At 37.8% G+C, this 14,417-nt stretch overlaps 1 protein-coding gene across 4 annotated transcripts in view; it reads left to right on the top strand.

The window, feature by feature from the left end:
- The window catches only part of LOC115214256 (chitotriosidase-1), a 105,134-nt gene extending 91,331 nt beyond the window's left edge, over positions 1-13,803 (top strand). For all 4 annotated transcript variants that reach the window (XM_029783391.2, XM_029783392.2, XM_036504748.1 and 1 more), the window contains 5 exons: positions 1,630-1,751; positions 7,294-7,417; positions 9,230-9,415; positions 11,035-11,154; positions 13,561-13,803. In XM_029783391.2, the coding sequence (XP_029639251.1) occupies positions 1,630-1,751; positions 7,294-7,417; positions 9,230-9,415; positions 11,035-11,154; positions 13,561-13,737 (729 nt within the window). In that variant the 3' untranslated portion in view covers positions 13,738-13,803. The remainder of the gene's footprint in view (positions 1-1,629; positions 1,752-7,293; positions 7,418-9,229; positions 9,416-11,034; positions 11,155-13,560) is intronic.
- Positions 13,804-14,417: the final 614 nt, after the last annotated feature.

The raw sequence follows: 14,417 nt of genomic DNA on the forward strand, positions 1-14,417 counted from the left end.
TGGGGTTGATCAACCCCAGTATTATTATTATATTATTTAAGGAGACAAGCTGGCAGAAATGTTAGCATGCCAGACAAAATGCTTAGTGACATTTCATGTCTTTACGTTCTGAGTTCATATTGCACTGAAGTCCACTTTGCCTTTCATCCTCTCAGGGCTGAAGAATTAAGTACCAGTGAAATACTAGGGTCGATGTAATTGACTAGTCCCTTCCTCACAAATTTCAGGTCTTTTGCCTTTAGTAGAAAGGATTATTATTATTAAATAGGGCACAGAGAGAGAGAGAGAGTGAGAGAGAGAGAGAGAGAGAGAGAGAGAAAGAGAGAGAGAGAAAGAGAGAGAGAGATATACTCATAGACATCCCTAAATTAAATACAGTAATACCTCGATATATGAGTTAATTTGTTCCCAGTGGCTGCTCGTAAAGCGAAACTCAAAGTTGAGCAATAATTTTGCATAGCAATGTTATAAACTGCAATTTGTTCCCAGAAAAATATTTTACCTACAAAATTTATAATACTCATAAATAAAGGACAATATTTTATGCAATGTAAATGAATGTCAAGATCATTTATGATAAAAAATATTATTATTATTATCATTTTCTGAATCACTTTAACCTGCACTAGACTTGTGCACACTTGTAGACGCGATCGCTGATTCACAAGCACTCATAGATGGACTTACAGATTTCTTTTTAAAAATCAGGTCTAGAGTTGTTGGATCTTTACCTTTTGACCGACAGATTTAAAAAATAATTTTTTGTAACTAAACACTTTCAAACTTCGTATACTGGTAGAATGTGTCACATAAAACATCTTTTACTCTTGGTGTTGTTGATAAAATTCTGTACTTTGGAAGTTATTTCTTGTTAAAGTTGTATTTCGGTAATTTCAACCAATCAATGACATGTATTCAGCTAAATAAAATTACTGCTGTTGTTTGTCAACAACAACTTCCGGTACTGTATATTTCATTTGCCATTGTTATTTATGACATCATTCGTGCGTTTGTACTGGTTTTAGTTGTTGTTGACAAACAATGGTAGTAATCTTATTCAGCTGAATACACGTCATTGATTTGTTGAAATTACTGAAATATGACAACTTTAACAAGAAATAACTTCCAAAATACAGAATTTTCTCAAAAATGCTAAGAGTAAAAGATGTTTTATATGACACATTCTACAAGTATATGAAGTTTGAAAGCGTTTAGTTACGAAAAATTATTTTTTAGATCTATCAGTCAAAAGGTAAAGATCCGAGTTGTTTGCTTAGAAGAATTCCTTGGTAAAACGCTGAAACATTTGTTATGGTAGTAGACACTTCTGCACTTTGTTCAAAATTTGGATCTTGTGCTTGAAAAATAAAAGTTGTAAACCTGGGGTGTCATAAAGCGGGTCCTCGTACAGTGAGGTATTACTGTCGATACCCCTCGTTATGCCATTTCATCTGCAATGGACACTCATTAGTACAATTCTGAAACAGGTTAAATCTTGTGTGTATGTGTGTGTATTTGCATGTGTGTGTATATGCATGTGTGTTTATATGTATATCTATGTGTGGATGTACATATGTATAAGACACTTTCACAGTTTGTCACATTCTAACTCTCTATATTTTTCACCAGGGGTTCCGTGATGCTATAATAAACCATTCCCAAAATTCTTTAAGACCTCAGCTGTTACTGACAGCAGCTTTACCAAATAATGTACGAAAACTACAAAACTATGATATTGATACTCTCAATAGGTAAGGACGTGTGTTTAATTCATTCTTTACTTTAAACAGTCTCCAAGATACTTGCACACATAGATCCTCATAATTGTTTTAACATCCAGTTTTTCATGCTTGTATGGGTTAGACACAAAGGTTTTTGCAGTTTGAGGCTCTTCTTGTTGCCAATCCTCATCTGTTTCCCAGCTAATGGCACTGATTAATCAGCATATACATCTCATCTTATATCAAATTTGATGGAGATTTTAATATATATATATATACACACATACACACTTATACATAGGCACAGGAGTGGATCTGTGGTAGGTAGCTTGCTTACCAACCACATGGTTCTGGGTTCACTCCCACTGTGTGGCACCTTGGGCAAGTGAATTTGCTAGACGGAAACTGAAAGAAGCCCATCGTATACATGTATGTGTATTTTGTTTATCTTGCTTATGCCATCTTTCCATGTAAGTGTCTTACATCCATATCTTTGCACACACTCCTACCATACTTTCCCCATTCCTCTTGCCTTGCCTTTTATGTTGCCTTTGCGTCTGCTCCTACCTCCTCACTTTTACATTTTCTCCCTCACACAGTGATCATCTTTCAGTTTTTATCTACTGAATCCACTCACAAGGCTTTGGTTGACCCAGGGTTATAGCAGAAGACACTTGCCCAAAGTGCCACACAATAGCACTGAACATGAAACAGTGTTAACCTTCTCTAATAGCCACTTTGTTATATTGTATCCCATATACCAGTATATTTGTTCAACTTTTCAGATTCATAAATATCTATCAATGAATGATATGCTCTGTTAATTTTTTTTTAAAGTGGTAGAATGTGATTTGTGATATTTAGGTCTATCTTATACAAAGTAACAAAATACCTAGAATAACTACAGCTGAAAACTATAGATATTTTTACAAGTATGAACAGGTAGAGTCACTGACATTTACAAAATGCTTAGGAGTATTTGTTTTAGTTCTTTGCGTTCTAAGTTCAAATTCTGCTGAGTTCAACTTTACTTTTCACCCTTCCATGGTCAGTAAAATAAACTACCTTTTGAGAACTGGGGTCAGTATGATTGACTTACCCCTCCCCTAAAATTTCTGGCCTTTTGCCAAAATTTGAAATTTTTATATATATATATATATATAGAGGTATCAAGCTGTTGGACCAGGTGATGAAGGTTACGGAGAGGGTCATAGCCCAACTAATTAGAGAGAGAGTTAGTTTAGATGAGATGCAGTTTGGGTTTGTGCCAGGGAAAAGTACTACTGATGCTATATTCCTGGTAAGGCAGCTGCAGGAGAAATACCTAGCCAAAGATAAGCCCCTGTACCTGGCTTTTGTTGACATGGAGAAAGCCTTCGACAGGGTCCCCCGATCCCTTATCTGGTGGGCAATGAGAAAACTAGGGATAGATGAATGGTTAGTGAGAGCTGTGCGGGCCATGTATAGGGACGCCGCTAGTAGGGTGAGGGTTGGAAATGAGTACAGTGAAGAATTCCGGGTAGAGGTAGGGGTCCACCAAGGCTCAGTACTCAGCCCCCTCCTATTTATCATAGTCCTCCAGGCAATAACGGAGGAATTCAAGACAGGATGCCCTTGGGAGCTCCTCTATGCTGATGACCTTGCTCTAATTGCTGAGTCGCTATCAGAACTGGAGGAGAAGTTTCAGGTGTGGAAACAAGGATTAGAATCGAAGGGCCTCAGAGTCAATCTAGCTAAAACCAAAGTCGTAATCAGTAGGAAGGTAGACAAATCACAAACACCTTCAGGTAGATGGCCCTGCTCGATCTCTAGAAAAGGTGTAGGTAGAAACTCTATAAGATGCACCAAGTGTAAGCTATGGACACATAAGAGATGCAGCAATGTCAAAGGAAGGCTAACTAGGAAGATGGTTTTTGTATGTGGCAGATGCTCAGGAACAATAAACACTGAAAATGCTCTGAGACCAACTTCCGTCACTTTCCAGGGAGAAAAACTAGAAATAGTTGATAGTTTCCGTTACCTAGGTGACCAAGTCAGCAGCGGGGGTGGGTGTGCTGAAAGTGTAACTGCTAGAGTAAGAATAGCTTGGGCAAAGTTCAGAGAGCTCTTACCTCTGCTGGTGACAAAAGGCCTCTCGCGCAGAGTGAAAGGAAGACTGTATGATGCGTGTGTACGAACAGCCATGCTACATGGCAGTGAAACATGGGCCGTGACTGCTGAGGATATGCGTAAGCTCGCTAGAAATGAAGCCAGTATGCTCCGATGGATGTGTAATGCCGGTACTCACACTCGGCAGAGTGTAAGTACCTTGAGAGAAAAGCTGGACCTAAGAAGCATCAGTTGTGGTGTGCAAGAGAGACGTTTGCGCTGGTATGGTCATGTGGCGAGAATGGATGAAGATAGTTGTGTGAAAAAGTGCCACACCCTAGCGGTTGAGGGAACCTGTGGAAGAGGCAGACCCAGGAAAACCTGGGACGAGGTGGTGAAGCACGACCTTCGAACTTTAGGTCTCACTGAGGAAATGACTAGAGACCGAGACCTCTGGAAGTGTGCTGTGCGCGAGAAGACCCGCAGGACAAGTGAGTCCACAACCCGTGGCCTTCTACATGGGATGGAGCCAGCCTACGTATGCATACCTTCCCTTCTTGGGACACAAAACTCTACTTGTGAAGACGTGTTGAGGCAAGTGAGGATCAGAATCGAAATCGATCAATGGAAATTGCGGATGTGCTACCAGTGCCGGTGGCATGTCGAAACTCTGCTTGTGAAGACCCATTGAGGCAAGTGAGGATCAGAATCGAAATCGATCAATGGAAATTGCAGATGTGTTACCAGTGCCGGTGGCATGTAAGAGAACTTTCCATTTCGCGACCGTTGCCAGCACCGCCCCGTTTCGTGTCCGTTGCCAGCCTCGCCTGGCCCTCGTGCCGGTGGCACATAAAAAGCACCATCCGTTCGTGGCCGTTTGCCAGCTCTGTCTGGCACCAGTGCGGGTGGCACGTAAAAAGCACCCACTACACTCACGGAGTGGTTGGCGTTAGGAAGGGCATCCAGCCGTAGAAACACTGCCAGATTTGACTGGGCCTGATGAAGCCTTCTGGCTTCACAGACCCCAGTAGAACCGTCCAACCCATGCTAGCATGGAAAACGGACGCTAAATGATGATGATGATGATGATGATGATATATATATATATATATATATATATATATACATACATACATACATACTTACATACATACACACACACACACACACACACACACACACACACACACACATATATATATATATATATAAAAGGCGGAACTTTATTGGTTACGATGACGAGGGTTCCAGTTGATCTAATCAACGGAACTTATGAAATTAACATGAACTTAACATGGATGTGACAGAGCACTCCACTGACGCATGTACCTTTAATGTAGTTCTCAGGAGGATTCAGCATGACGCAGAATGTGGCAAGGTTGGCCCTTTGAAATACAGGTACTAATCACTTTTGCCTGCTGAGTGGAGTGGATCAAAGTGAAATAAAGTGTCTTGCTCCAGGACACAATGTGTTGTTGGGAATTGAACTCATGACCTTAAAATCTGGAGCTGAATACCCCAATCCCTAAGCCATACACCATCACTCACACACACACAGAACCAATGTCATGATTAATGAAAGTGAAACCGGTCGACAAACATAGTATAAAATATATTAAAAAATATATTAAAACTATGTAAATTGTGTGCATTTTCTCTCTTTAATTTTATATATGTGTGTGTGTGTGTGTGTGTGTAAAGTCTAAGATTTCATAAGTCAGAAAAAATATGAATTTGTATATTTATCAACAGAGTGATTATATTAATCAAAGTATATATCGTTATAGATCAATTTCGGCCGATCTTACCAACCAGTTTCGCACAGGGTATTGGATAATTGTATATTAGATAATAAGACAGTTAGCTAATGCTAATATCCAGTGATCTATACCCAATGTGACATTGATTGGTAAGATCAGTTTAAATGGCTCTATAATACTCTGATTAATATGTAGGTGTGTGTGTTTGTGTTTGTCCACCAGCAACTTCTCATGATTGATGTTGGTTTGTTTACATCCTCAGAATCTAGCAGTTTGGCAAAAGAGACTGATAGAATAAGTATCGAACTTAAAAATATGTACTGGGGGCAATTTGTTGAACAGCTCCTCTTCCTTGACTGATCCATGACTGGTGGTGTTTAATGTTATGGTAAATGATCCACTTCTCATCACCTGTAACAAGCCTTCCTAAAAATGGTTTTCAAGGTGTCGTGAAAGCAATGACTGACAACAAACAACATGCTATTGCAGATTCTCTGGAGACAGTTCGTGCAAGACTCATTTTCCAACCACTGAAACCTTTCTGATCCTTTTCAGTAGGTGTAGAACAGTTGTATGGGCTACGTTAAACTATTTTGCAAGTTCTCTTCAAGTAGTGATTGGATTTTCTGTGACAACAGCTTCCAACTCTTTGGATGTTTTGAATGACCTTCTTTTGGCTCATCTTTCAAACTCAGATCCCCACTTCTGAAGCGAGAAAACTTCTTCTATGTCATCCCCATAAACTCTCTGAAGAGATGACTTTGCTGTTGTATTTGCATTGACACCTTTATGAAACTCATAAAATAAAACATATCTAATGTGATCTTTAGATGAGACGAACATGGGTGTAAATATAGCAGAAGATTATGGCCAATACAATCAGAATCTGAAAGAAAAATGTATAAATTATTCAATGTGACATTCTTAAAACATTGCAAGAGACACAATTTTAAAAAATATCTAAAACTGTTTTCTAAAATATTGGCCATTATCTTAGCCCCAACCTGATATTAGCCAAAGTTTTACATCCTAAGAATGGGAGTGGCATGTTATTACTTAATGTTACATAAACAAGCCCAATGTATTCTCAATGATTAGTGAATGGATTGACCTCATTTCCTTGATCATTATTGTTTAATGTCCACTTTCCATGCTGGCATTGGTTGGATATTTTGATATGCAGCTGGCCAGCCGAGGAGCTGTCCAGACTCCAAATATCTGTTGTGGTATGGTTTCTATGGCTGGTTGTCCTTCCTAATGCCAACCACTTTACAGAGTGTGATGGGTCCTTTTTATCTGCACCCAGCACAGGTGTGTTTACACAGCACTGGCACAAGTGCCCTTTATGTGACACTGGCACCTGTAAAGGACAAGTCTGTATATATAAAGGTGGCAAGCTGGCAGAATCGTTAGCATGCTGAGCGAAATGCGTAGCTGTATTTCGTCTGCCTTTATGTTCTGGGTTCAAATTCCGTCAAGGCTGACTTTGCCTTTCATCCTGTCGGGGTTGATAAATTAAGTACCAGTTACACACTGGGGTTGATGTACTCAACTTAATCTGTTTGTCTGTCCTTGTTTGTCCCCTCTGTGTTTAGCCCCTTGTGGGTAGTAAAGAAATTTGTATATATGGATGACAGTGATTCTACTTAGCATTCAGTTATCAAATTATCGCACGATATAATTTTTATGCATGTTTTCTTTTATAACTTCCTTGTGTTTTGCAGCACTTTAGATTTTGCTACAGTGATGGCCTATGACTTCCATATGTTCATCAAAAATGCAGACATCACCACAGGGTTCAACAGTCCTCTTTTCCCACCGGCAAATGAAAAAAAAATTTACAGCACGGTAAGTACTGTAAACATTACTCTTTGTTTGAAAATGTTACCTTTATTAGGCTTAGTGGTTACAGTATTCAGCTCATGATCGCAAGGTCGTGAGTTCAATTCCAGGCAGTGTGTTGTGTCCTTGAGCAAGACACTTTATTTTACATTGCTCCAGTCCACTCAGTTGGTAAAAACGAGTTGTGCTTGTATTTCAAAGGGCCAGCTTTGCCACATTCTGTTTCACTCTGAATATCCCTGAGAACCATGTAAAGGGTATGTGTATCAGGGAAGAGCTCAACCACTTGCGCATTAGTTTCATGAGCAGCCTGTTCCATTGATTGGATCAACTAGAAGAATCATTGTCATAACCGAAGGAGTGCTTGTATAGAGTATATATAGTATATTATTTTCTTCTCTAGGTACGAAGACTGAAATTTTGGGGGAAGGGGCCAGTCAGTTAGATCGACCCCAGTACGCAATTGGTACGAATGGATGAAAGGCAAAGTCAACTTTGGCAGAATTTGAACTCAGAACATAAAGACAGATGAAATACCGCTAAACATTTTGCCTGGCATGCTAATGTTTCTGCCAGCTCCCTGCCTTATAAATAGTATATTACAATCTTTTCTACTCTAGGCACTAGGACCAAAATTTTGTCGTGTGGGGACCAGTACACAACTGGTACTTAATTTGATGACCCTGAAAGGATGAAAGGCAAAGTCGACCTCCACGGAATTTGAACTCAGAACATAAAGACAGACAAAATACCTATTTCTTTACTACCCACAAGGGGCTAAACACAGAGAGGACAAACAAGGACAGACAAATGGATTAAGTTGATTATATCAACTCCAGTGGGTAACTGGTACTTATTTAATTGACCCCGAAAGGATGAAAGGCAAAGTCGACCTTGGCGGAATTTGAACTCAGAATGTAACGGCAGATGAAATACAGCTATGCATTTCGCCTGGCATGCTAACGTTTCTGCCAGCTCGCTGCCTTGTCTACAGTATATTATAATGATATAGTTGACAGAGTGTGGTAAGCATCTTAGCAGGGGCAGGTAACTCATCTCTTGGTTCCCAGTTACAGCTATTTCACTTATTCCACCAAGGCTATTATGAGAGGCATTATGACCATAATGATTATTCTTCTACAAGAGCTGATGTCCTGTTGCTGACTACATCACATCAACAAAGGTCCATTAATTGATCTCATTTAACACAAGAGGATAAATAAGATTTTTCTTGTATCTTTTATTATACGATATAAAAAACTCCTGAACTCCATCTGATTCCCATCTCATCTCAAGGAGATCAATGAAAACTCACTCCATCCTAAGTTCTATCAACAGTGTTAGGCTTCCGTATTTAGTTTTCATTTCTTCACTCTTCATTCTCAACAATCATAACCTGATTGATTAAAAATCATAACCAGCATACTATGAATGATAAAACCCTGTCATAACTAGTCTTAGAAGTCCTAGAAATGTCATGGGACATATTTCTACTTCTATTAGTTTCAAACAATTTTTCCTAGATATCAGGCATTTTGGCACTGACTATTTGACATTACTGACTTTATGCTAACCTATTTGACATCTCTAAGCTTCTCTCATTCTCTTATTCCCCACCTTTTTCTCTCTTTATGTGTGTCAGCATGTAGTTATGTTTGTATCTGTGTAATGCCTGTCTGTCTGTCTCTCATTCTCTCTAGCTGTATGTGTATATTTCTGTGTGTGTGTGTGTGTTTGCCTCTAGTGCCAAAAAGTACTGTTGCCAAATCATCAATATCTAAACAGCTGCACCCAATTGTCTCATTCTAATTTTTCCAGGTTGGTCTAATGGATTACTACTTGAACACAGGTTTTTCTTCGTCGAAACTTCTTGTTGGACTCCCAACGTATGGTCGGACATGGAAATTGAAAACAGCTGAAAACCATGGAGTCCATGCCCCTGCCGTCAACAAAGGGGATCCAGGACCAGTAATCCATAGAAGAGGGGTCTTTACATATCCTGAGGTATGATATTTTTAGGTTTTTTTTTAATCTAATTTTTTAATTCTTTTCTTTGATATTTCATTGAGCAAATATCTTTAATCTTTTACCTTTTACTTGTTTCAGTCCTTTGACTGCAGTCATGCTGGGGCATCACCTTGAAGAGCTTTAGTTGAACAATTTGACCCTATGACTTTTTTTTGTTTTTATTCTTTGAACCCTAGTACTTATTTTATCGGTCTCTTTTGCTGAACTGCTAATTTACAGGGATGTAAACACACCACTACCAGTTGTCAAGTGGTGGTGGTGGTGGGACAAAGACAGACACAGAAACACATACACACGTTATTATAATTATACATGCATGTACATATATATATATATATATATATATATATATATATATATATATATATATATACTCTCATCTTAATTAAATAATGACTTTAAAACACCAATAATCCACTTCTCATTGTTAATTATTGCTTCATTTCTTATCCTCTCTCTCTCTCTCACTGTCTCTTATATATATATATATATATATATACCCTTGTCACTCTTAGTGATGGTGAATTATTTCTTTGTTGGTTTTAAATTGTTGCTAGCCACCTTGTTTTGGCGAAGGTAGTTTTTAGCCCTGGAAGCAAACACACAAATGTGTTAAACCAGCAAATCCAAATAAAAGGTGCCAAAATGTCCCCTACCCTGATATCTTGATGTCTTTTGTAAAGATCACTTTATTGCAAGCATTTGGGCCAAGTCTGAGGATAACTTTTCTTCCTACCAGTTTTAGAAGCCCTGAGAAAAAAAAAAACGATGGGCATCAGTGCTGCCCTTCCATCCCTGACTAAACAGTAAATTTTTTTTTAAATAGAAGCTTCATAAACTGTGTTGTTTAAAGCCTTCTTTGCAACGAGCTAGTCTGAGGTTCAGTCCTACGATGTAGCACTTAAGGCAGGTGTCTTCTGCTATAGCTCTGGGCTGGTTGATGCCTTGCGAGTGAAGTTGGTTGATGGAAACTGTGTGGAATCTTGTATATATGTGTGTGTCATCATCATTATCATCATCGTCGTCGTTGTCGTTTAACATCCACTTTCTATGCTGGCATGGGTCAGACGGTTTGACTGAGGACTGGCAAGCCGGGAGACTGCACCAGTCTGTGTGCATCTTCATATTTGTGTTTGTCACCCCACCCCAACTACTGCTTGATAACTAGTGTTGATTTGTTTATGTCCCCTTAACTTAGCAGTTTGGCAAAAGAGACCAATAGAATATGTATCAGACATAGAAAAAAAGAAAGTACTGGGTACTGGGGTGGTGGTGATTTGTTTGACTAAATCCTTCAGTGTGGTGCTCCAGCATGACTGAAACAAGTAAAAGATAAAACTGAGAAGGAAACAGCAAACTCTGGTTTTGTTCTTTAGCACTCAATATAATCCTAATATTTAGGGCTGCGAACTGGCAGAATTGTTAGCCTGTTGGGCAAAATACTCTGCCATTTCTTCCATGTTCATGTTGTTTTTCCTTTTATCCCTCAAGACTCGATAAAATAAGTACCAGTTGAGCACGAGAGTCGAAATTGGTGGCCTTGTGCCAAAATTTGAAATCAGTATTATTCTAGTATTTGTTTCTTTCCTTTTCAGGTATGCAGTGCTCTAAAAAATGGTTCTCATTATGTTTGGGACTCTGAAGCTGAGGTACCTTACCTCTACAATGATCTCTTATGGTGTAGTTTTGAGGACCCTGAGAGTGCTGCCAACAAGGTATGTTCGCATGTTTCATTTTTTTCTGGAATCTCATTCTAGTGTTTACTATTGAAATCGTCATCTTTGCTATTGCCAAAGCAGCTAGGATTTGGTTGCTATTTCTAGTGGGCTGAGCTACATTATAGAAGCACCCATTGGCTCATCAACTAGAGTATATTTATATGGTGTAAACTGAGAGTGCCACTTAAACAATGATTACTATTTCGAGTGACTGTTAAACATGATATGACTTACCTATAATCTATTCAGATATCGAAAGCTTTGAATTTTAAGAACTGCTATTGATGTGAAAGATCATAAACCTGTACCGTAAATCTTCGAGTATAGTCCGCCCTTGAGTATAATATACAGGGTATTTTTAGTGGGGCTGTACTTCTGAAAAACCTAAACCTTGTGTATAATACGCACCCCTTCTCTAACTTGAGCCGTGTGTAATTAAGCCAGCAGCAGCTAGTCGAACAAACACAATAATGGTGATGTTCTTAACTGTTATATGGAAATGTAAATATGTTTGCAAATTGTTTTTGTTACATGTTATTCTGTGTTCTGAATACTTATATTTTAATAAATGTTGCTTACTGCAAGTTATGGATGGTTCTTTTATGACTTCATTGCTTTCAGGCTTAGCTTAAAGTATTTTCGTGCCCGACATCACAAAATGCATGTGAATAAACATTGCCGGACAGCAACTAGAAACTCGGACATTGCTTAGAAAATATTTTTCATTTTTAACCTCGTATATAGTACGCACTAGGGATTTTGACCTTTAAATTTTGGGAAAAAGTGCAGATTATACTTGAGGATTTACGGTATATATGGTAGTGTGCTTTTATGGAGAAATGAGGTTTTGTGAAGCCCAAGTGCTTCAGAATGCTTTCAGAAGCATTAGTAAATGCATAAGCATTTATAAGTAAATGTATCATGATTCTGTTTTTCATTGTTTGTTTCTAAGTTTAATCCATACTAATTCACCTGTATTCTTAGAGGGACTCACCAATGTATCAATTACCTTTTAAATTATCTCCACAAAACTTATTAGTGGTTACCAAAATTTTCTTTCTTGGATATGTATGGTAAATCCATTATTTTGATGATTGCATCATAAAGTTGTTATTTATTGTAGTCAATCAATAAGATTAAATTTTTTTTCTTTTTTGAGATAACATAATTTATTTGGTACTCTTTTTCCACTTTTCCATAATTTTCAAAAATTTCTGAACAGTTATATGTTATTTTTAGAAAGAGGGGAGAAAACCAAATCCGTAATAGTCAAGGAAATAATTAATTAAGACGCTTAATTAATAATTATATGACATAATGTTGTAGTTAGCTGAATCGGATACATTGCACCAACATTCTTTGTTAGATATTTAAATTTTAGCAACTTGGACCACTTAACTGTTAAATTAATTGCAAATTGATACAATTTAGAGGTGTGGTTTACTGTTATAAATAGCAGTCACAACCTTTACATGCATGTGTACATGCATACACACACACACACTTAGTGAAATAACTTATACAAATTGAAAATGAAAAATAAATAATAAATCATTAACAGTCGATGTTATAAAGGCATCCGTCGTTGATGTAGTTTCTTTTAATTAAAAAAAAAAAAAATTTAATTATTAAATCAAATATTTTCATGGCAGTAGTGAGGAAGGTAAATAATCTACAAAATAAACTTTGGTATACAACACGAGCACGCGTAACCTTTCCATTGCACATATGGGTACACATACGATGGCAATTTCGAGCAATTTGTTTCCTTTTTGCCACAATATTATTCGTACTACATAAGTTTAACAGATCGCCGATATTATTTGTTTGCGAACAGTAGTAATAATAACCATTTAATTTGTGTTAATGGGTAAAGCAGTATTGTTTATTTCGGAGATGTACTTGCCTTGCAAGTAATTTGATCTGAGATCGTGGGTTGAAACTAAAGCAAATACAGCATTTAAGACACGTATTAACCTTTCAAAAATACACAGATATTATTAACTTCATTTAACCATTTATTATTTGGGGAGAAAATTTCGTCGCATCAACTGCGAACTGGCTTCTAATACGGTCCCACTGCCAATATAAAGACCCGAAATATCTGTTACCTATATACCATTAGATAGCTTCTTTTCGTTTCTAATTCTGAGAAATTTCCAGAAAAAGTAAATATTATTAAAATTTGAAACTACAATCAAATAGCCGCAACGGTTTGTGAATGCATAAATATGTCGACAGTAGCAGGAATAAGGGAGATAATTTACGGGAGACAACTCTTTCATATAAAGGCTTGTTTTTTAGTAACTTAATTGAGATCTGTTTTTTAAAACGCGATTTTCACACCAATTATTACTGCACAGCTGTATATATTTTGTTTTCTTTTTCTTTATTGTTTTATAGGCGAAATATTTTCTACAAAAATGTGGTGGAGTTGGTGTTTGGACCATTACCTTTGATGATGCTGAAGGAAAGTATTCGAACGACTCTCAAAAGTTCCCAATAATTACTGCTGTGAAAAAAGTTCTAATGGGAGCTGATAATAAAGATTCCTCACCAGTTTCACAGCCCGTGTTATAAATTTTGTTGTTTTATCTAAACAATTTTCAAAAGTACTTTATAATAAAATTTTCTTTAAAAGACAAATTGAGTTGTTGTTGTTGTTGTTCTTGTTCTCTTCTTCTTCTTCTTCTTCTTCTTCTTTGAATATTAAGTATCCTTTACTTGTTTCAGTCATTAGACTGCAGCCATTCATGGCCATCACCTTGAAAGGTTTTCAGTTGAATGAATTGACACCCAGTACTTATTTTTAAGCCTGCGATCTGTTTTGCTGAACTGCTAAGTTGCAGAAATGTAAACAAACCAACACCGGTTGTCAAGCAGTGGTGTGGGACAAGCAAAGACATGAAGATACACACACAGACACACACACACTATTTTAAATATCATCATCATCATCATTGTTATTTAACATCCATTCTCCATGATGGCACGGGACGGACGGTTCGACAGGGGCTGTACCAAACTCTAGTCTGATTTGACATGGTTTCTACAGCTGAATACCCTTCCTAACGCCAACCACTCCGAGAGTGTAATAGGTGCTTTTACGTGCTACCAGCATGGGTGCCATTTGCATGACACCAATATCTACCATGACTACGATTTCGCTTGGCTTGGTGGAACTTCTCAAGCGTGGCATATTGCCAGAGCTCTTGATCATTTGTCATTACCTCCATGAGGCCCAATGCTTGAAAAGTGCT

The sequence above is a fragment of the Octopus sinensis genome, linkage group LG7 (genome assembly GCF_006345805.1).
Source record: "Octopus sinensis linkage group LG7, ASM634580v1, whole genome shotgun sequence".
Lineage (NCBI taxonomy): Eukaryota > Metazoa > Mollusca > Cephalopoda > Octopoda > Octopodidae > Octopus > Octopus sinensis.